The sequence below is a fragment of the Adiantum capillus-veneris genome, chromosome 9, assembly GCF_014529385.1.
Source record: "Adiantum capillus-veneris isolate H3 chromosome 9, ASM1452938v2, whole genome shotgun sequence".
Taxonomy (NCBI): Eukaryota; Viridiplantae; Streptophyta; class Polypodiopsida; order Polypodiales; family Pteridaceae; genus Adiantum; species Adiantum capillus-veneris.
Window position 1 is genome coordinate 117396597 of NC_140939.1, and position 23727 is coordinate 117420323.

General features: G+C 43.7%; 1 protein-coding gene across 1 annotated transcript in view; it reads left to right on the forward strand.

Moving 5' to 3' along the window:
- SPY (Tetratricopeptide repeat (TPR)-like superfamily protein) overlaps positions 1-23727 on the forward strand; it is a 104257-nt gene that overhangs the window by 39895 nt on the left and 40635 nt on the right. The window contains exons 2-10 of the mRNA XM_086520006.1: positions 11683-11844; positions 11944-12119; positions 12194-12269; positions 12540-12668; positions 12763-12882; positions 22930-22998; positions 23081-23162; positions 23291-23385; positions 23470-23534. Coding sequence (XP_086376132.1) covers positions 11683-11844; positions 11944-12119; positions 12194-12269; positions 12540-12668; positions 12763-12882; positions 22930-22998; positions 23081-23162; positions 23291-23385; positions 23470-23534 — 974 coding nt within the window. The remainder of the gene's footprint in view (positions 1-11682; positions 11845-11943; positions 12120-12193; positions 12270-12539; positions 12669-12762; positions 12883-22929; positions 22999-23080; positions 23163-23290; positions 23386-23469; positions 23535-23727) is intronic.

Below are 23727 nucleotides of genomic sequence, written 5' to 3' on the forward strand. Positions count from 1 at the left end.
CGTCCGACAGGTTGAGGCCACAGGCGAGGCAGTTCTACCGGCGCCCGGACAGGATGTTGCCATTACACAGATCATTGGCAAACTTTGTTTGCAATGTCAGGGGTGTTTAGGGCACGAGGACTGTTATATCATGCCTTTGGAAGGGTGTGATGTCCTCCGAGGAATCCCTTGGTACCACAAGAACAACGCCATGGTTGACTATCGGTCTAAGAAAGCGTCTTTGACAAATGAAGGGCAAAGAGATTGTACTTGATGAAATTTAGTTTCTTTATTCCTTTTATCTTGAGAGAAGTGAATAATGATTGAAGGTCAAATATGTTTGACCTTGAAAAGGAACGGCTAGATTTTCTGTCACAAACTGTTGACGTGTCAAGCCCTGAAGAATGGAGCCAACTTGCAAATCCCGGCTGAGGGGCATGAACCCTAAGAAGAACAAGTAACAAAAGAAGAAGTTCTTCCAACTTATGGGGACCCCGTCCGACGGGGCCCCAAGTGACTTTAAGATTAAAATAAAGCAGAACCCACACACACACAAAGAAAGACTTGGGCCAAAAATTGATGACGTGGCAGTTGTACGGACAGTCCGGATTTTGCGTTGACAATGCTGACGTGGCAGATTTCGGCAAACGCGTTGACAGTGTTGACGTGCCAGTTGTACAAAATTCCGTGATTTACACTGACAGTTTTTTGGCATTGCTTTTTGAACCAGAAGCTTTTGAGTTTGAAGGCTTTTCATGTAAACTGCTTTTGGGGCCTAGGGCCTTTAAATATGAGGCCATGGGCTCATTCTCTGGCATGCTTCCTGGAGAAGGTGTAGAGACTGGAGTACCGACTTGCATTGTGTTGATGCAATATAAAGAAGTACCGAAAGGGGCGCAAAGGTTTGGGGTGGAATTCTGCCACTCCGTGTCCCGTGTCGTCTCTCTCTCTCTCTCAAAGTTTGTTCAGTTTGTTCTTTTCTATTGGCACGTGGTGCCTGCCTTGTGACAGTGGTATCAGAGCATCAGGCGTGTGCTTTTCTGAAAGCATACCGGTCCTACCAAAGAGCAGACAGAGCAAGATCGCACTTCCAAAGTTCACTGGAAATTTTAGCTTCGGGTCCCTATCCCGCACTTACTAGCCACTCCACCCTTACTTCATCGCGCATCGGGCGCGCTCCTATCTTCACCGCTCATGTCTTACAGGGCATAAGCCATAAAGATCAATTGCAAGAGAAGGGTCCAAGATTTGTTTCGAGTCACTGTTTTTCTCAAAAGCAGTGCGATCAGATGTCGATGTCTATAGCTACAAGGACTTGGCAAGCTTTCAAGAAAATTTTTGCCCGAAGTTATATGGTTTTGACATCTTCCTTCGGAGTGCAACTTCTGGGAGAGGGGTATCTTGAAATGCTTGCCATGGAAATTCTAGCAGATTATAACTTGAAATTTCTCGACATCTCTCAGTAGATGTCTCTTCACGAGTAGATGACCTTGAAGAAATGGATTCAGGTTCTAGTGAAATTTGACAAGGAGCTAGGCAAAGCTGTGAATTACAGGCACAAATCATCTGCAATCAAAGCAATAACAGATATCAGGCAAATCATGTGTCCAAAAATGGTTCCAAGAAACATATATGGTCACATTAGGAAGGGAATGGGGTCTAAGGGGGCCTCTTTATTTGCCATGGGATTAAAAAGGAGATTATGGAAGGGGCCAATGGGTGGATGCCATGTGGACTGAAATGGTGGGTATGGCAAGGCCTAAAAGTAAGTAGTCAAACTTGTACTCTTTTATAAAATACAAAGAGAAAATCTCTTATAAACTCAAAACAATGAACTTTTCTCTAAATAGTCGAGTAAAAATCAATCCTTTCTCTCTCTACTGGTTGCCAGTTTCTCCCCCCCTCTCTCCTAAAAGGGGTCCCCTCCAAAAACGTGCTGATCATTCCCTCCCTCTCTCTCTATTGTACCATCTCTCACTTCTCTTCACTTCACCTTGTTTCTCTTTCCTTCCTTTCAGTTTTCCCTCCCAAAAGCTCTGCAGCAAAAGTTTGAACCTCCTTTCCCTCCTCAAGCTTACTGCATTCTTGAGGGATGCATTCTCCTCAGACTGAAGTTCTCCATTACTCCATGGGCTTCACTAAACACCTCTAGCTAAAGCTGAAGTCTACAACATATCCTTTTGCTAGATCATCCCTCTTTCTTTCCTCAACAGGTTTCTTGCTTCTTCTCCATTAAGCTCTCTAGAGAGGATCTACTTCCCTCTCAAGATTTCCAACATTTCTTCCACATTAAGACAACAAGCAAGTGGAACAGTATAGTGGTAAGTGGCATCCTTCACCTTTGTGTACCATCAAGATTCTTGCTCTTTATACAATTGAGAACATGGGATGTGCAATGTCTTATTATAAGTGTTTGTGTGCAGGTTGTGCCACTATTTCCCATGGTATCATCAGGTACTCAACGACCTAGGAGTGTCATTGACTCCATTTCATGCAGCAATGTACAAGATGAAAATGGATATTGGGTGACGATGGAGTTAAAACAAATGATGTGGGTGACAATGCAGCCCAGCTCAAGAGGTGCACACAAGGTCTCAAGGACACATGGCTTCTTGAGCACACCATTGGCTTGAAGGTCCAATGTGATTGCTATCTTGGGACTACCATCGTCGCCAAAGAAACACCGTCTGCCAAAGAGCTGATGGACCATGCTATGCTTGGCTACGACCTTATGGAATGAACCTAACCCTAACTTTTGGTGCAGGTTTCAGGATGGAAAGTCAGTCGACTTTTCGAGCTCGATTGATATCGAGATTGCTTTTTAAGTTTGAAATCTGTTTTGAGAACTTGTTTGGTGATCCTGTTGGAATTTGTTTGAAATGATGGTATCTGTTTTGAACCCAGCTTGTAGATCCCGGCCGAGGGGCCTAAACCCTGAGAAGAAGAAGTAACAGAAGAAGAAGTCCTACCAACTTATGCGGATCCCATCCGATGGGGCCCCAAGTGACATAAAGGATTTGAATAAAGCAAGACCCACACACACAAAGAAAGACTTGCGCCAAAAACTGATGACGTGGCAGTTGTACGAACATCCCGGATTTTGCGCTGACAATGTTGATGTGGCTGATTTTTGCAAAACACGCTCACAGTGCTGACGTGGCAGTTGTACGGAATTCCGTGATTTACGCTGGCAGCTTTTTGGCATTGCTTTTTGAACCAGAAGCTTTTGAGTTTGAAGGCTTTTCATGTAAACTGCTTTTGGGGCCTAGGGCCTTTAAATATGAGGCCATGGGCTTATTCTCTGACATGCTTTCTGGAGAAGGTGGAGAGTCTGGAGTACCGGCTTGTATTGTGCTGATGCAATATAAGAAATACCGAAATGGGCGCCAGGGTTTGGGGCCAATGCTCTCTGGGGTGGAACTCTGCCACTCCGTGTCGCGTCTCTCTCTCTCTGTTCAATTGTTATTTGAAGTGCTAAAAGTTTGTTCAGTCTGTTCTTTTCTATTGGCACGTGGTGCCCGTCTTGTGAGAGTGGTATCAGAGCCAATGTCACAAACTGCTTACATATCAAGCCATGAAGAATGGAGCCAACTTGCAAATCTCGTCCGAGGGGCCTAAACCCTAAGAAGGAGTAACTGAAGAAGAAGTCCTACCAACTTCTGGGGACCCCGTCCGATGGGGCCCCAAGTGACATAAAGGATTAAAATAAAGCAGGACCCACACACACACAAAGAAAGACTTGCGCCAAAAACTGATAACGTGTTGGGTTAAAGGCCTAAATAACCCCTTTTTGTACATTTTTTTACTTTATCTATGTTCATATTGAACCTAGACACATTTTTTAAAGGTCACTTATAATAAAAGTGGGAAAACCCAAAACTGACTTATTGAGTTTTTCCCAAGAACGTGAGCTCTCTCTCTCTCCCTCCTCGTTCTACTAGCGCTTCCCTTCTGCAGCACAGTGCCTCCGCTTCAAGCCTCAAGGCCTGCACATCTTCGCGTGCTCTATCACTTGCACACACCGCCGCGCGCTCATCAACTGGTAACAGAGCCAGATTAGGGTTTCAGAAGCTTTGCGCAGGTGGCTGGAGAGCAGGCGAAAGGCTACTCTCGCGTCAAATTTCCGCTTTCATCGCGAAGCCCCTTGCTTTCGGTGTCACCTAGGGTGATTAGGGTTTCCAAAACAGCCTAAAACAGGTTGAAATTAGGTCAAAACAGGTAAAAACCAGAAAATTACAGGTCAAAACAGCAAAACGCAAGTGTTCTAAATCGATTCCCATGAATGCCCCTTGCTTTTCCCACTCAAAACAGGTCCATTTGATGCAAATTGATGTGCCAAAACAGTAAATTTGCAGAAAATTCAGAATTGGATTGTTTTTATGTACACAAATTGAGGTTTATGTACGCCTTTTGTGGGTTTATGCAAGTATGCATTGGGGATACTTGTTAATTGCTGAAATTTTCAGCACATTGTATGCAACGTGCGGTACATTGTGATCACTGGAAATTTTCAAATTTTGTGTAGACACTTTCTGTTGCATTTTTATCCGTGCAAATGGCCTCTACTTCCTCGTGGTCTGATGCCAAGAGCTTGATGGAAATCAAGCGATTTGACAGTACAGGTTTCGACCTATGGCAGGATAGGATGCAGGGGATTTTGTTCCTCAAGGATTGTGAGGACGCACTTTTGGTTGTAAAGCCTGTGGGTATGCCGGATGAGGATTGGGCCATGCTCAACAAGAGGGCAAAGGCCTATATCAAAATGGCTGTGACCGATGACATTCTGGTGGACATAAATGGCTTGGACAGTGCACATGCAATTTGGCATAAGTTGAAGGCCACTTATGAGAATGCCACCCCTGTGAATCAGGTGCATTTGATGCGCAAACTGGTGAACATGATGCTTGACGAAGCCAAGTCGGCTTCTGAGCACTTAAGTGCTTTCACCAGTGTTATGAGTCAGCTACAGGATACTGGGCTTCAACCTTTTGATGACAAGTTGAAAGCCATATTTTTGTTGATGACTTTGCCAGACTCTTGGGAAACGCTTGTTTCTTTGAGTAATAGTCCCAACCTCACATATGATGGAGTACAAGGCTCCATCTTAAATGAGGAAATTAGACGCAAGTCTACTGGTGGGGAAGGTGGCAGTTCTGCTTACAATGCGAGAGGCAGAAGTCAGAAGCAAAATACAGGTACCAAGATTCAAAACAGGAGCAAAAGCAAGTCTAGGGATAAGGATGTGACTTGTTACCAGTGTGGCAGAAAAGGCCATAAGAAGCCAGATTGCGGGTATTTCAAGAAAGAGCAAGAAAGAAAGAAGGAATCACAGGTGAAGAAGAAGACAGAGGATAAGAAAGGGGAAAAATCAGCAGGTACCTCCTCCAAGGATTCGGAGACTGTCAATGTATCCTTTAGTGTGGTTATCACAGAGTTATCCGACAGTGAGGAGATCTTGGTTGCAGCTTCATGCCCCTCAGATTTTGTTGTAGCAAATGCAAAAGACATGCTTATCTCACGTAGAGATGTCATTGATGCATTGCTAAGTGCAAATGATGGCCGTACATTGTACTATTTACATGGCAAAGCTTTGCCTGGCAAGTTTCTTGCAGTGGCCGAAGTTGCTTCTCATTTGGAGTTGTGGCACAAAAGACTTGGCCATATGAGCCAAAAGGGACTTGATGTGCTCTCCTCTTTGAAGAGGGTTGATGTAAAGGGCACCAAGTTAGATTTTTGTAATGATTGTTTGTATGGTAAACAAAAGAAATCTTCTTATTATTCTGGTGTCTCGCGCAAAGCTAATGCTCTTGATTTAATTCACTCCGATGTATGTTCAATGCCTATTAAGTCTTTTGGTGGTGCATTATACTTTGTTACATTCATTGATGATTGCACTAGGAAAGGCTGGGCATATTTGTTAAAGAATAAGAGTGACATTTATTCATGCTTTTGTGAGCACGCAAAAGGGTAGTAAGCTTAAATGTCTGAGATCTGACAATGGGGGACATGTCTGCTGAATTTCAGCGTTATTGCGAAGAATATGGGATTAAATGGGAGTTGACAGCCCCTTATAATCCATCTTCTAATGGTGTGGCTGAGAGGTATAACCGTACTTTATGTGAGAGAGTGCGTTGCATGTTGTCCATGGCTAATCTCCCTCATGGGTTTTGGGGAGAGGCTTTGAAAACTGCAGTTCATGTATGCAATCGCTCTCCTAACAGTACGCTGAAAAATGACATTCCAGAAGAGGTTTGGTATGGCAAACCTGCCTCTTATGATCATTTGAGAGTGTTTGGCTGCGAGGCTTTTGTCCATGTTCGTAATGACTTGAGGACAAAGCTAGATGCCAAGTCCATCCAAGGACTCTTCCTAGGTTATGGGGAAGAGGGTGAAATGGGCTACAGGATATGGTTGCCTTAGTTTAAGAGGGTTGTACGCAGCCGAGATGTAGTGTTTAATGAGGCTAAATTGCTGAAAAATGCTACATCTTATGAAATTGACAAGAAGTCGGTCAAATTTCAGCCTCTCTTGCCACCTATTGATGTTGAAAAAGAGCCTTAGGATGCATTACCGCAAACTGAAATTGATAATCAACCGATTAACCTTGAGCCAGAAGAGGTAGGACATGATTTAGATGCTCCAAATGAGGATGGACAGCCACTTGTCATGGCTGAAAATGATTTTCAGCAGCATGAGCATGCTGAAAATGAGCTGCCTCTTGATGTAGAACCTGTGCCTGAGAATGTAGATCATTGGGTACGCAAGTCTACTCGTGTCAGAAGGTTGATACAGCGCTTTGACCCCTCTTTGCATCATGTTATGTTGACAGATGAGGGTGAGCCTCTTACATTTAAAGAGGCAAAATCATGTGAGTTAAGCAGTAAGTGGGAGCTTGCGATGCAAGAGGAAATCAAATCTTTGCATGCAAACAATACTTTGGATCTTGTGCCATTGCCTAAAGGAAGAAAGGCTCTTCCTAACAAATGGGTTTACAAGGTCAAATGTGTTGATGGAAAGCCCAAATATAAAGCAAGGTTAGTTGCCAAAGGGTATGCACAGAAAGAGGGGATTGACTTTAAAGAGATATTTTCTCCTGTTATAAAGCTTACGACATTGCGTGTCCTTTTTGCTCTCGCTGCAGTGCTTGACTTAGAATTGAATCAAATGGATGTAAAAACAACTTTTCTTCATGGTGACATTGATGAAGATATCTACATGAAGCAACTTGAGGGTTTTGTAGTTCCTGATAGAAAGGAACTTGTATGCAAACTAAGAAGGGCACTGTATGGTTTGATGCAGTCATCACGTCAGTGGTACAAAAAGTTTGATACTTTTATGCTGTCTCAAGGCTTTAAACGCAGCCATTCAGACCATTGTTTGTATACAAAGAAGGATAATGATGGAAGTCGTATAATCCTTGTGCTATATGTAGATGATATGTTGATTGCTGGAAAGCATAAGTCTACCATTGATGCTCTTAAACGTCAGCTGAATTCAGCTCTTGCAATGAAGGATTTAGGTGATGCTGAGCACATCTTGGGCATGAGAATCAAGAGAGATAGAAAGCTGAAATTGCTCTTTTTATCTCAAGAAAAGTACATTGCTAAAGTACTTGACAGGTTTAACATGGCTGAAGCTAAGTCACTTGGAGTACCTTTACCTCCACACACAACTTAGCAAAGCCGATTGCCCAAAGGATGACGTGGCAGTGAATGCTATGAAGGGAATCCCTTATGCATCAGCTTGTGGTTCTCTTATGTATGCTATGGTTGCTACTCGTCTTGACATTGCCCATGCGGTGGGAGTTGTTAGAAGATACATGTCCAATCCCAGCAAAGCACATTGGGAAGCTGTGAAATGCATTCTGAGATACTTGTCAGGTACACAATCTAGGTGTATATGCTATGGCAAAAGTGACATGAAGTTGCAGGGCTATTGTGATGCAGATATGGCAGGTGACTTGGATACCAGGAAGTCCACTAGTGGCTATGTGTTTGCTATTGTTGGTGGTGCTGTCTCTTGGTGTTCACGACTGCAGAAAATTGTGGCATTGAGTACTACTGAGGCTGAATATATTTCAGCCACTGAGGCTTCTAAAGAGGCCATATGGTTAGGCAGACTTGTCAAAGAGCTTGGTATGCCTGCTAGTACTCTTGTCTTGGGATGTGATAGCCAGAGTGCTGTCTATTTGGCCAAGAATGCTATGTTTCATACACGGACAAAGCACATTGATGTGCGATACCACTTCATACGACAGGTATTGGAGGATGGTCTAGTCACCTTGACTAAGATTCACTCACAGGATAACCCTGCAGATGTTCTCACCAAGAGTCTTGCTAAGGCTCAACATGAGCATTGCATACAGCTGGTGGGAGTTGGTTAACTTAAAGGCGTCATTTATGCCTTTAAGTGGGAGGTTGTTGGGTTAAAAGCCTAAATAACCCCTTTTTGTACATTTTTATACTTTGTCCATGTTCATATTGAACCTGGACACATTTTTTAAAGGTCACTTATAATAAAAGTGAGAAAACCCAAAACTCACTTATTGAGTTTTCCCCAAAAACGTGAGCTCTCTCTCTCTCTCCCACTTCGTTTTGCTAGCGCTTCCCTTCTGCAGCACAATGCCTCCGCTTCAAGCCTCAAGGCCTGCACATCTTCGCGTGCTCTATCACTTGCACACACCGCCGCGCGCTCATCATAACGTGGCAGCTGAATGGACAGCCTGGATTTTGCGCTGACAATGTTGATGTGGCAGATTTTCACAAAACGCACTGACAGTGCTGACGTGGCAGTTGTATGGAATTCTGTGATTTACGCTGACAGGTTTTTGGCATTTCATTTTGAACCAGAAGCTTTTGAGTTTGAAGGCTTTTCATGTAAACTGCTTTTGGGGCCAAGGGCCGATAAATATGAGGCCGTGGACTCATTCTCTGGCATGCTTCTTGGAGAAGGTGCAGAGTCCGGAGTACCAGCTTATACTGTGTTGATGCAATATAAAAAAATACCGAAAGGGGCGCCAAGGTTTGGGGCCAATGCTCTCTGGGGTGGAATTTTGCCACTCCGTGTTGTGTGTTTTCTCTCCGTCACAAGACGGGAACCACGTGCCAATAGAAAAGAACAGACTGAACAGACTTTTAGTACTTTAATAACAACTGAATTGAAAGAGAGAGACGACACGTGACATGGAGTGGCGGAATTCCACCCCAGAGAGTATTGGCCCCAAACCTTGACGCCCCTTTCGGTATTTCTTTATATTGCATCACTTCAGTACAAGCCAGTACTCCAAACTCTGTACCTTCTCCAGGAAGCATACCAGAGAATGAGCCCTAACCTCATATTTACAGTAAAAAGCCTTCAAACTCAAAAGCATCTGGTTCAAAAGCAAAGCCAAAAAGCTGCGAATGTAGATCACGGAATTCCGTACAGTAGTCAGCGTAAAAGACGGAAATCCGTATAGTTTGCCACTTCATCATGTCAGCGCAATTTTCGAAATTTCCCTACAGCTGCCACGCCATCAGTTGCTCCGCCAGCTTTTTCTCTGTGTGTGCGGGACCTTCTTTTTTTTAATCCTTTATGTCACTTGGGGCCCCATCGGATGGGGTCCCCATAAGTTGGTAGGACTTCTTCTGTTACTTGTTTTTCTTAGGGTTTAGGCTTGTCAGCGGCCGACATATGCAAGTTGGCTTCCTTCCTCAGGGCTTTGATACGTCAGCAGTTTGTGACACTCACAATTCAATTGTTATTTGAAGTGCTAAAAGTTTGTTCAGTCTGTTGTTTTCTATTGACATGTGGTGTCCGTCTTGTGACATTTTTTGTCACGTGACACATCCAACCCTATGTGTCCGTGGACAAGCTACAACATGACCAGGGTTCAGTTCAGTTAGGTCAGTCTATAATAAGAAGTGATCTGGCACTTTTGTGAGTCTGTTCGCAGACCGTGCATGTCCAAACACTTATATTAGATGCATATCCTCTGGTTGCACACAGCATGACCATCAAATTCCAATCAGATCCCATAAGTAGCATTTTTTTAGTGCACAAACTTATTTTCCCTATTTTTGGCATTTTCGACTCATTATTTTTAAGTGACTTTTGTTGGAAAGTAGGTAAGGCAATTTTGCTAAGTTCGTATAATTAGAAACCTAGCGCTAGCACTTTCAAGCAGAAGAGGTAGTAGGAGCACCGCTCAACAGGCAACTTCTCAGCAAGACCCCCCCCCATCAGCAAGGCTAGCGTTTTTGCATCTGCAAGGACCTAGCGTTTTCATCTACAAGCAGCCCTGGCGTTAGTTGCACAGTAGATCAGCCCCGGCACAGCAAGACCAATCAAGAAGCCTAGCGTTTTGCACTTGTAGGACAACCGGTAGCAGCAGGACCATTTTCAGCCCTAGCGTTTTTGGATCTGCCAGACACCTTAGCGTTTTTGTAGATCTTTGCGACGGAATCAGGCCTAGGACCAACGTTTTTAGTTTTCAGGAGTCAGACTCCGTAGTAGAATCCCCAAACCTCGCAGATCTCACCTTCCCGCAGCAATCCCTCGCCGCACGATGGGATCCATCGAAGTTTGCAGTTTCAGCCTGGAAAACGCAGATTTCAGTCGTCGTCGCATCGTTGTCGCATCGTCGCTATCGACATCGTCACCGACATAGAGTCAGAATTCAGCAGATAAAGATTTGCAGATTTCAGCCCTTAGCATTCTCAAATTTCAGCCCGTCTTGCGTCATCGATATCGTCGGCAAGTCCAAGCATTTTAGAGATTTGTGCAATCATAAGTAGACCGCTCTCGCCATAGAGAGTGGGGCCTTCGGAGGAGGGTTTGACAACATTCTGGTGTCGTATTCTTCTCTCTCTATCTCTCAGTCTCATGCACCTTCATTCACAATGTTTATCCACTTTGTTTGTGTCCATTGCACTCTCTCACTAAAGGAAGGGAAGGCACTTCCTTCCGTAACTAAAAGGAACCTTGAGCACAGTTCGGAGCACTCATCTTGAGCAAAGTTCAACATTCATTCCGCTGCACCTTACATTTTTTGCAATAAAGACTGAATGTTTCTCTGAAGGCGTACAAAGCGAGTTACCTCCTTTACGTTGTGAAGATCACACGATTGATTCGTGGTAGTACCGAACCGGCCACCTTACAGAGTTAGTCGAGGCCAAGATAAAGAATATACCTTAACCCTACTTTACTTGAAAGGGGTTTCTAATGTGGAAATCTGTGCCCAATTGTTTTGTATAATTTGGAGTCACATCGTTCTGATTTTGAGCATTTGAATTCTCATTGGATGATAGCTTAGATATCTTTTTTTCCATGTTGTATCAAACTATTATTCAAAATGGTGGAGATTGTAGTTGTGCTCTAGCTGTGAACTTGTGTTTGCTTGAATCTTGAAATTTTACTAGATTGGTAGCAATTTGCCAGTGAGATGCATCACGTGACGTGTGCTTTCTAAATTCTTCTTAATTGTGTCTATAAAGTTGAGTGTTTTGAACCATGTTTTTTTTTTTTTGCAAGCTCAAATTTAATGGCTTGTTAGAGCAAAATTAATTGTTAGGCTCTCTCTTACTTCCAAGTCTATCAATCAAGGCACCTTTTTTAAATAGGAGTAGGTTTGGAAGATTTGTTGTGTCAAATGAAGTAAGTCACGGCATTTACTTTTTGTGGAGGTTAGGGTAATGGTTCTTACAGAGAACTTTATTATTTCAGGCATGCCACAAGGCTTTACTAGCGGATCCAAGTTATAAACCGGCTGCAGAGAACCTTGCAATGGCTCTAACTGATCTAGGGACAAGCCTGAAGCTGGCAGGGAATGTTCAGGAAGGGCTTCAAAAGTATTATGAAGCCTTGAAAGCTGATGCTGGTTATGCAGTAAGTATTAAGAGCGCAAGGTGGACATCACATTCTTTTTTGGCTGTATTAACATGGATGATGTATTCTCTCTCAACATATAAGAGTTGTCCCTTGCAGCCTGCTTATTATAATTTAGGAGTGGTGTACTCCGAAATGATGCAGTATGATTTAGCTCTTCAATGCTATGAGAAAGCAGCCCATCATAGGCCCATGTATGCTGAAGCATATTGCAACATGGGTGTGATCTACAAGAATCGTGGAGACTTGGATGCAGCTGTTGCTTGCTATGAGAGGTGTGTTCTACTCAAGGAGGCTGTTTTCTGATTTTATTTTATGGTAACTTATTGCTTAGGCAATGTTTGGACAGATGCCTGGCTGTCTCCCCAAACTTCGAAATTGCTAAAAACAACATGGCGATAGCTCTTACAGATTTGGGTACCAAGGTATGCTCTTGCCCTTGTCAAGTAAGTTTGAACATGGTGTAAGTGCGCCAAGCAAGAGACGACAATGCAAGGCTTCGCTCAAGGCAAATATTAGTGGTTTAATACAAAGCCTATAGCATACTTTTGTTGACGACTTGCAAAGACTTCTTACAAGTCTTCTCATAGTTTGAACTAAATTTTCAGCCTATATGGTGTCTCAACAACAATGCGGACGTAGGGCTGAATTCTTTCCAGGCTGCTCTGTAAAAGGCTTTCCCACGTATCTTGCAGGTTAAGCTTGAAGGAGATATTCATCAGGGGATTGTATATTACAAAAAAGCTCTTCTTTACAACTGGCACTATGCCGATTCTTTGTACAACTTAGGGGTTGCTTATGGCGAAATGCTTAAATTTGATATGGTGAGACTGCAGTGGCTTCTTCAACATTGTTAAGGGTTGACAAATTTACCGAAATGGGACTACTTTTACTCAATAGCTGACTCGTGGATTTCAGGCCATTGTCATGTATGAGCTTGCGTTGCATTTTAACCCACATTGTGCAGAGGCATGCAACAATCTTGGTGTTATTTACAAGGATAGAGACAACCTTGACAAGGCAGTTGAGTGCTATCAGGTCTGGAGTTTGTTATTGGCTTCTGAGATTTCTGTTTGCATCTGAACAAATTTTCTGCTTAATTCATTCGTCTGCTGTCCCATATGTCTTAAAGCTCATACGTCTCTCTTAACTTGATAAGTATATCCTCAGCAACATAGTGCGTTTCAATAGTATATCCTCCCTTGCTCCTAGCTTTTGTTGTATCACCCATCTTTTGTAACTTTGCATCACCGGTAGTTTTTCCCCTATGGTTTGTAATCATTGAATAATTTCAAGGGTTTTTTCACTATCAAATCCATGTAGTGCCTTTGAGTCTGTATTTTTTGATTACATAATACGAAAGGGTACCAAGCCCCAGTTTTTTTGCAAAAAGAAAAGAAAAGAAAGTATATCCTCAGCAACATAGTGCGTTTCAATAGAATTGACAATGTGCAATCTATCTTGACTGCTTTCAAATAGAGGGAGATTACAAAGAGCAGAGTCGTTTCTTGTTTGGGCATGTAAATTCAAAATTGCAAGATCGTTTCTGGACCTGGTTGAGTATGTGTTAAAACTTATTGAGAGGTCTCTCTCTCTCTCTCTCTCTCTCTCTCTCTCTCTATATATATATATCTTTGGCCTTCCCTCACCTTGAGCCGAATTGGGATCAGCCAGCTCATGAGGCAGTATATCACATAGCTAGATTTTATCAGGACGTGGCTTACACATCCAGAGGAGCTAGGTATGAAGATGTCTTTCTATAGAGAGCATCTTGTTTGTACTACTGAAGACGGATTCACCATTCACATCATGTATATGAAGATGCATCTCTCAGATGGATTAAGATGTGCCAGCGGTTAAATAGGCATGACACCTGCTCACCTGACCAAATCTGGGTGTAGTACTCATGGGGGGGTATGGAGGGAAGAGCCCGTGTATCATTGCAGTGGGGTCGGCGAAGGCTTGGGCTTGTCGCACCTCTTCGGCATTGTAGTAGCGTGTTTGGATTTCCAGGATCTCCCTTTGATGTAGTTGTGGCGCTCTGTGTCCGGCCCATTACACATGTGGATGTTTCTGGCCTGTGACCTCCTCAACTTGTTGTAATGTCCCTCTCTATATGGTGGGAGGTGGCATGGTAGTGGTCTGTTAGAAGAAATCGAGGGGGGGGGGGGGGGGGGGGGGGGCATTTTCTGGTAGGTAATAGGGCTTCTTGGTGCCTCTATATCTCAAGTAAGAAGTTACCAAATCGGCTCTGGTCCTCGGACTTCCTCGGACTTTTGTATATAGCGGAGGTTGGGCTGCCGTGAAAAACGAACCTCGTATCTGCTCTTGATATCAGCATATGCTCTCCCCGTCTCGATCTCTAGCTGATGGAAGGAGGCCCTTAGCTCTTGCCACATATACGTTCATGAGAAGGGATCTGCTCAACCTGCATCCCGTTTGCTTCCATCCGCTTATTGACCACGGCTCAGCTTGGATTTCAGCCCTGCCTTTCATCTCCACCCAACCGTTCAGCTTTCCTTGTTTGTTCTCTCTTTAGAGGGGGTTGTGGAGCCAACTTGGGAGTATGTTTTTGGGACTACTTCCTTGCAGATCTTGTGGTTCCATGTATACCTGGTGGCTTTCTTTAGCACCTTGTCCTTCACTCGAAGAGCTTGGGTGTAGGGTCTCTTGATCTTGCCATGTTATCGGGGGTCTCAGTATTGATGTGTACTTTTTTACTGGATGCATGCTCCGAATTCACTTTGAGAGTGCGGTGATAGTCTCTCGGGCTTATCACACCCTCATCTACGACTCCCCACCTTCTACCCTTGTTTTCCCTGACCTCTCTACAATGAGGGGAACCCCGTGGAGGATTCAGGATGCATTGCTTGATTTTATGTGACCTTTAGTGTGATACTTAAAACATCTTCCTTCCTTTTCCTACTTGGTGCTTTCTTCAAGACTAAACTAGCCGCCTACTATTCCTTGAGCAGACTTTTCATCAGGTGTCAACTTAGGGGTTTCTTGAGTTTTAGTCTTTCCTTTATTATCATTGTTAGGTGAAGAATCCTTGTGCTCTAGGTGTAGTAGAAGATTGAGAATAAGAAGAATTACCATTGTTCTTACCATTTTGTTGGTTCTGAGGGTTTTGCGGGGCACTTGAAGATGATTTGCTCTCCTTAGGCTTACCTTTGTTGTGCTTCATTTCTTGCTTGAGAGCTATCGTGACGGCGTCATTGTAGTCCTTAAGACTTGCACATCGTCTTAGATATATTATCGATAGACTAGGTAGTTTGTCTTTGTTCTATTCGGTAAGACCGTGTTTGGTCCGCATGGAAGCCACCCCGTCTCTTGGCAACCTTATAGGTTCAACCCGAAAGAGGAATACGAGATCCCTACGCAACTACAAGCCTATCTTGCGAAAGGTTTTATTGAGCCTAGTAAGTCTTCGTGGGGCGCTCCTATCCTTCTCGCTAAAAAGGACGACGGGATGCGTTTCTAGGTAGATTACAAAGGTCTCAATAAAGTCATCGTCAAGAATAAGTATTCGGTGCCTTGGATGAATGATCGTATGGATTGACTCTCCAGTGCGAGATACTTCACCAAGATTGATCTTCAGGTTAGACACCATCAAATATGGATATACTCGTGTGATGTCCCGAAAATGGCATTTTGTACATGGTATAGTCATTTCTAATTTTTGGTCTTACCTTTTGGATTGACCAACACTCCCGCAACTTTCCAGCAGATGAAGTTTGACCTCATTCGTCCGTATCTGAGAAAGTGGATTGTCGTGTTCCTCGACGACATACTTATTAAGTCGGATGCTTGAAGAGCATATGCAACACCTTCGCCTCGTCTTACGTATTTTACGACAAGAGAAGTTGTATTCTAAACAAATTAAGCGCAAATTTTTCCGCATGAAGTTGTTGTATCTTGGCCATGTCATCTCGACTGAGGGCATGTGCATTGATCTTGAAAAGGTATAAGTAGTCCCATAGTGGAGTGTTTTATGAACCATACGGCAAGTGAAATCTTTCTTAGGTTTCATCGGTTTTTTAAAGAAATTCATCGACGACTATACCAAAATTGTTGAACTCTCTACGTGTTTGTTAAAGGGTGTCAAAAGCAAAAAGCGTAGTGTTAGTCCATCTATCACGTGGACCGATGGGCTTGATTAATGTTTTCAAACATCATAGCAACTTGTCACATTTGCACGGATGTTGCAAATAGTGGATCTGAACAAACCCTTTGTGGTGGAAACAAATGCCAGGGATTATGCGATGAGTGTTGTTCGCTATCAAGATGGCAGCCTGACCTTCGTGGTAACAAGGCAAGGTGGGCTGAGCTCATGCAAGAGTCTGACTTTGCGATACGCTACCGTAAGGGCGCTACCAATACGGTGGTCGATGCCCTTAGTAGGATCTTGGAGGTGAATGTTCTTTTGAGTGAAATCTCAGTTGATTTCCTTCTCTCAAGGGGCGTTGCCAGAGAGATCCTCACTTTGGTGAAATTTGACAACGAGTCCAAGAGGGATTAAAGGAATGGTGATCTAGACACCCGTCGGCTAACTACGGAGAGACAGGGTGTTGAAAAGTATTGTGTCACAATACATGCATCACGTGCCAACAGAAAAGAATAGATTGAACAGACTTTAGCACTTCAATAACATCTGAACTCTGAGAGAGAGAGAGAGAGAGAGAGAGAGAGAGAGAGAGAGAGAGAGAGAGAGAGAGAGAGAGAGAGAGAGAGCACACGCGACACGGAGTGGCGAAAATTGGAATTCCACCCCAGAGAATATTGGCCCCAAACATTGACTGCCCTTTCGGTATTTCTTTATATTACTTCAACTGAGTATAATAACGGTACTCCAATCCTTGCACCTTCACATTGAAGCATGCCAGAGAATGAGCCCTTTGCACATATTTAAAGGCCCTTGGCCTTGAAAAGCAGTTACGTGAAAAGTAGTCAAACTCAAAAGCACTAGTATCCAAAACTGCTAGCGCGTTTTATGTAAATCTGTACAACTTTGCCACGTCAACATTCAGCGTAAAACGTGGAAATTTGTACAAGCTGCCATGTCATCAACGCAAAATTCGGAAATCCGTATAGCTCTACGACGTCATCAATTGCTACGCAAATAGAGTGCGAGTATGTGTCTGGTCGTGCTTTATTTAATCCCTTTAGGTCTCTTGGGCCCCATCGGATGGGGTCCCGTAAGTTGGCGGGAACTCCTCTTTAGAAATAGGCCACTCGGCAAGACTTTGCAAGTTGGTAAAACTTCTTTTGCTGCTTCTGCTTCTTCACTTAGGGTTTAGACCCCTTGGTCGGGATCTGCAGGTTGGCTCCATTCTTTAGTGGCTTGATACGTCAGCAGTTTGTCCGCAATTACAACATATCTGTAAAACAACTCAAGTTAGCTCAAACATTTCCGAGGGTCATTTTGAGGGACAATCAGTTTTCTCATTCCGAATTGAAGCTCTTGATTTCCTGGGTCGTTGGCTTCCCAAAAGAATCTCATCCAATAAGGAGTCTCATTCCATATCGAAACTCTTGATATCCTGGGTCGTTGACTTTCCCAGACATATCTCATCCAATAACGAGTATTCAGTGGTTGGCACATCTCAATGCAACATAAATGCTCACATATGCATGTTACAAGACACAACGAACAGTGCCACTGAGCACTCCCCTGAGACAGACGGTCTGCGGTATGAAGCTACTCAATGACTACCTCGTCACTCCCCTCGCAAACAACCTAAAAAGGTCCCGGGAGTAAATCACCAATCAACGAAATTAATAATAAAACCAGAGTCAAATAATTCAAATTGGAACCAAGACAGGTTTAAAACAGATAGCATCCATTTCAAACAGTACTTTCTTAAACAGTGTTCAAAAGTATCTAACTAAAAAACAACTAGAGAGCTCATTCACGGTTTTGTTCAGACAACCGAACTTTCAGGACGACTGACTTGTCCTTCTGCATCACGGTGATGGTTCGGTTTCGAGCCTGGAGAGTCGTGTCATTCTTGTTGTGCTAGGGAATGCCCAAGAAAACGTCGCAATTGCCCAAATTCATAATGTGGAAATTGGCTTTTCCATGATAATCTTGGTCACTGAAAGAGCACCAATGAGCGGTACTACTTTTTGAGTTTGCCCCGTGGCTAGCTCAACTTCAATTTCTCTACCTTGTGCATCATAATCAAAGTGCATAGCTTCAAGACTTTTGGATGGATGAAGTTCTCTATAGCTCCGGGGTCAAAGAAAATAAGGGCTTTCAAGCCTTTGACTTTATCATATGCTCAACACAATTCATTTGTACTCTCAAGGCGTATGCCTTAGATATCAGAAACTAGTCCAATAGCGGATCTAGCTCTCTTAGCTGGAGGTGGCCTTGAGGATGGTTCTGTTGTGGGAGCAGAAGGTTGCTTTGAAGACGTTGAGGCTCACTCAAGACATGTAGTAAATGTATGCTGTGTTCGAAAACATCCGAAGCATTGGCCTTCTTGTAAAAGGGTTTGTTGTGTCAGACGAGGCCTTTGAGGTTGGGTGTCAGGAGACTCCATAGAATTTGTTCATTATTGTCGAGAGTTGTGGTTAGTCCCCGGAGGTTCTTTTATGGTAAACTCCAACTTTCTCTTCATTAGTTTGTAGCCGACCGCGGCATAGTCCATAAGCTCTTGCATGATGGAGACTTGCTTGGAGAGACAATATTCCTGCAATGGTGATGGTAGTCCAATGTTGTATCGCTTGCACTGGGCCTCCAAGGGAACGAACGTAAAGAAGGATATTGGAAGGTATACGTGGAGAAACCTTTGGTCATAGTCGTCCTTGGTCTCTGTTGTCACAAACTGCTGACGTGTCAAAGCCTTGAAAAATGGAGCCAACTTACAGTTGCCGGCCGAGGGGCCTAAACCCTAAGAAGAACAAGTAATAGAAGAAGAAGTCCTACCAACTTATGGGGACCCCGTTCGATGGGCTCCCAGTGACATAATGGAATTAAAATAAAGCATGACCCTTGAAAAGTTGATGATGCTCCGTTGACATATGATGTGGCACTGTACGGATTTCTGCATTTTGCACCGACTGTTGACGTGGCAGTTGTACGGATTTCCGCATTTTGCACTGACAGCTTTTGGGCATTGCTTTTGGACCAGAAGCTTTTGAGTTTGAAGGCTTTTCATGTAAACTGCTTTTCATAGGCCAAGGGCCATTAAATATGTGCTAAGGGCTCATTCTCTAGCATGCTTCTGGGAGAAGGTGCAGAGTCTGGAGTACCGGCTTGTACTGTGTTGATGCCATATAAAGAAATACCGAAGGGGGCGCCAAGGTTTGGGGCCAATACACTCTAGGGTGGAATTCCGCCACTCTGTGTCGCGTGTCGTCTCTCTCTTTTAGTTCAGTTGTTATTGAAGTGCTAAAAGTCTGTTTAGTCTGTTCTTTTCTATTGGCACGTGGTGCCCGTCTTGTGACAGTGGTATCAGAGTATCAGGCGTGTGCTTTTCTGAAAGCATACCGGTCCTACAAAAGAGCAGACAGAGCTATTGGAATTTTACTTGGAAGTATCTTCGGGTCCCGACCCCGGACTTATTAGCTACTCCCACCCTTACTTCATCGCGCATCGGGCACGCTCCTGTCTTCATCGCTCTGTCTTACAGGGCATAAGCCATAAAGAACCCAAGACATGGATTCAGCAGAATATTTGCAGTTTCTGCTCAACAAACTCGACGACATTCTTTCGTGGCATCCTTAGCAAAATCTTCCGATGTTGCAAAGTTTTCAACAATTTTTGAACTACATGTTACCCCCTCTGATGCCCCAGGTGGTACCTCCTCCGGCAACAGAAAGTACGAGAGCTTCCAACTGGCAACCTTCTTAGCCGTCTTTTCCAATCGGGGGAGTTTTTAGGAATATGGTGCGCAGCCATCTGACCCTGGTCCAGTGCAATCGCCTTTGCCACCGCTGTTGCCCCCACCTCCACCACCACCGCCGCCACCAGGCTACAATGATTGGAGCCCATATGGTCACCCTTATTATCCATACCCGGGATATGCGCCTAACGAACCCAAAGATTTCAAAGATGGCGGCATGATAGTCAAATTTTTCACTTTTTCTAGGGTGAAAGATCGCAAGAAAGCATTGCAGTTTCTACAGCAATTCGACAACATCTACTCTTTGGGGAGCTATACAGAAGAATCCAAGATTTCTCGAGCAGCATGATGGAGTTCAATCACGACACAACTGCATGCTCCAAGGACCTGGCAAGCTTTCAAGACAGTTTTTGCACGTGGTTACATGACTTCTATGTTTGAAGTACGGATTTTGGCAGAATGGGGCAACTTGAAAATGCTTGCCACCGAAACCATGGACGAATATAACCAAAGGTTTCTCGACGTGTACCTTTCGGTGTCCTTTAGATCTGTTCCTTTGGAGGCCCAATGCGAGCAATACACCATTCAACTACCATCACCATTGCAGAAATATTGTGTATCCAAGCAAGTCTCTACCATGCAAGAACTTATGGACCATGCCGCGGTCGGCTACAAACTGATGAAGGGAAAGCTAGAGTTACCTCAGAAGAATCTCCGGCCACTAACCACAACTCTCGGCAACAACGAACAAATTCTCAAGAGTCTCGTGAAAATCAACCGCAAAGGCCTCGTTTGACGCCTCAACAATGAGACACCTTACTACAAGAAGGCCGATGCTTTGGATGCTTTCAAATAGGGCATAATCATTCTAGTTGTCCCAAACGCGCTGATAGATCAAAGGAGCCGTCGCTCGCACTAACGGTCGATAGAACCCCTGTGCCACCTCTTGCTAAGAGAGCTAGATCGGCTATTGGACTAGTTCCTGATATTTATGGCATACGCCTTGAGAGTACAAATGAATTGTGTCTAGCATATGGCAAAGTCAATAGCTTCAAAGCCCTTATTTTTTTTGACCGAGGAGCTACAAAGAACTTCTTCCATCCAGAATTCTTAAAGCAGACGCACTTTGAATATGATGCAGAGGGTGGAGAAATTGAAGCTGAGCTAGCCATAGGGCAAACTGAGAAAGTGGTACCGCTGATTGCTGCTCTTCTAGTGACTATTCAAGATTATCATGGAAAAGTCGATTTTCACATCATGAAGTTGGGCAATTGCAACGTTCTCTTGGGCATGCCTTGGCACAACAAGAATGATGCGACTCTCCAGGTTCGGAACCGAACCATCACCCTGTGATGCAAAAGGACAAGCGAGTTGTCCTCAAAGTTCGGTTGTCAGAACAAAAACCTCGAATGAACTCTCTACTTGTTTTTCTTTATAGCTAGAAAGTATTGTTTGAAAATTTGTTTGAAATTTGTTTGAAATTGATGGTATCTGTTTTGAACTTGTCTTGGTGCCGATTTGAATTGTTTGACTCTGCTTTTAATACTGGTTTCAATGCTTGATGATTTTACTCCCGAGTGGAGTAGTGAGAAATGATGTTTGAGAATGCTTGTTCATACTCATGGCCCAGACCCTTGTGGTTATTTGCGGGGGGAGTATTGAATGATTGAAAAGTGTTGTTGTGACTCCCGGCCCAGACATGGATGGTTATGCGCGAGGAGTATTAAGAAGTCTGAGCAGTGGCTACTCTCAGCACCTCCAAACGACACAGGCTGCGGTCTGGGGGGCGTTTGGTTGTAAAAGGCCTCTATATCTCCTGGCCCGGACCTTTGCCCGAACCTTTTTAGGTTATGCAGGAGGAGTGATGAGAGAGTCGTTGAATATCTCCCGGTTAGGTTATGCGGGAGGAGTGTTCATCAGCGGGTTTAGGTTTCTATGTCTTGTAACATGCATATGTGAGCATTTGTGTTGCAGTGTGATGTGCCAACCACTGAATATTCCTAATTGGATGAGATTGCCTGGGTATGTAATTTTAGTGCATCAAGACACCCGTGAAGATTAGTGCAGTGTGGGTGTGATGGCTAATTTTACTACGCCGGAATATCAAGAGTTCTGATCTGGACGAATGAAGTCCTGCAAGCAGATCTCTGGCATGCATACAATGCTCTCTGCTACTAAGCCATCATGATCGTATGCTCTCCTGGTTTTCATCCTGTCATTGGCCTTCGTTACCATCTCGACGGTAAAGAAAGCACATGTGTGTGGGCATGGTTCTGGGGGGGGAGAGAGGTGCTGCCCTCGTGTGTGTCATGCACAAGATATGATCCATGTCGCCATTGCTATGCAGCCTCTTGCCCCCGCCTTCCTTCACGTCCAGTGACGCCCCCAAAGATGCTGTGAAGATCGGCAAGCAAGTTGCCTCCCACAAGGAGGGCATGTACTATTGAGCACCTATTTAATTTCTTTCACCATTTGTTTCTTGTCTGTGCCAGGGGTGTTTTACGCCCGCTTTTGTTTGTGTTTTGCATGTTTCCTTTTGTTTTTGATATGCTTGCAGTATTGCTTTTTGTGTGCTGATTTTGTTTGTTTTTTGCCTATTATGCTTGCGCCCTTTTCTTGTGGATTCTGGTGTGGGTGTATGCATGGCCATATGGCTATGTGTTTGTGTTATTGTTTGGGTTTGTTTTTCTTGTTTGGTGGTTGCAGGTGTATAGCCTTTTTATCTCTCGTGTACAGATTTGAAGCGAGTTTCTCAGTTTCATAGCAGAAGCTCGGCCGGTATTGGTTGGTTAGGACTTCGGTCTCAGAGTGACAGATGCTGTTGTTCTGGACGACTCTATGTTTACTAGGCTTTCGTTTGATTTTTACTAGGCTTTCGTTTGATTGTGTAGGTGGCCTTCATGGCTTATGTAACAGCTCCACAAGATAGCAATTTTCCACTTTTCCCATTCACCACTGGCTTTATGGTTGTAACCTCTATTCAGTATCACTGGTGGTTTTTAGTCTATGGCTTGTATTTATCAATATCTTAGGGGTTTTCCACTGCCAGAGTATCTTGTTATTTGACCTGTTTTGGTTGTATTATTTGCCTTTGGGCCCCAGGAATATGATGGAACATCACTCCTCCTTTCAAGATTTATATAAGCTTTTGCTTCTAGATTGCATTGTGTTTTGTTCCAGGTTAATCACAAGTTGGCTGATGAGTTTTTTTTTGGGGTATATGCAATCGCAGATGGCTTTGTCGATCAAGCCAAATTTTTCTCAGTCGTTAAATAACCTTGGGGTTGTTTACACTGTTCAGGTATTGCAAGATAGGGCCCCTCTGGTTAGGAAGTTGTTTCCTGAAGGACTAGTGATGATTGAAGAGGCTGTTTTATGTGCAGGGCAAGATGGATGCCGCGGCAAGCATGATTGAAAAGGCCATACTAGCGAACTCCTCTTATGCTGAGGCTTACAATAATTTAGGTCAGTGCAAGGTGGTGTTGTTAAGTGTTAGCTTTTTATCATTTCTAGATGTCACTATCGGAGAGGCGAGAAGAGTTCGCCCTTTTGTGTATTTAGATGACTCCATTGTGAGGTTTTTGTATTGGTAGGTGTTCTCCATAGAGATGCAGGAAACATCTCTCTTGCCATAGAAGCATATGAGCGGTGTCTACAAATAGATCCCGACTCACGTAATGCTGGTCAGGTCTGTTGTGCTACATGATGTTTTCAACACAAGCAGATAGTTTCTTATATTTCAAATTGAGAAAGCCCATGCTGATCATTGCAGAATCGTTTATTGGCAATGAATTATATCTATGAAGGCGAGGATGACAGGCTATTCAATGCACACAGGTTGTAATTCGCCTCCCTTTTCTTCTAAACTTTTTGAAGACTGCAAAACATTTTTTGCCAGTAGATTTACTTACTAGCAAAACTGTTTTGGCTTGATGGATAAATTTCTTAAGTATGTCAAGTTATTGAATGTCGAGACAGGTTAGCACTGTTGGAGACTCCTTTTTTGACAGCCTTGTGTCTAGGACTGCTG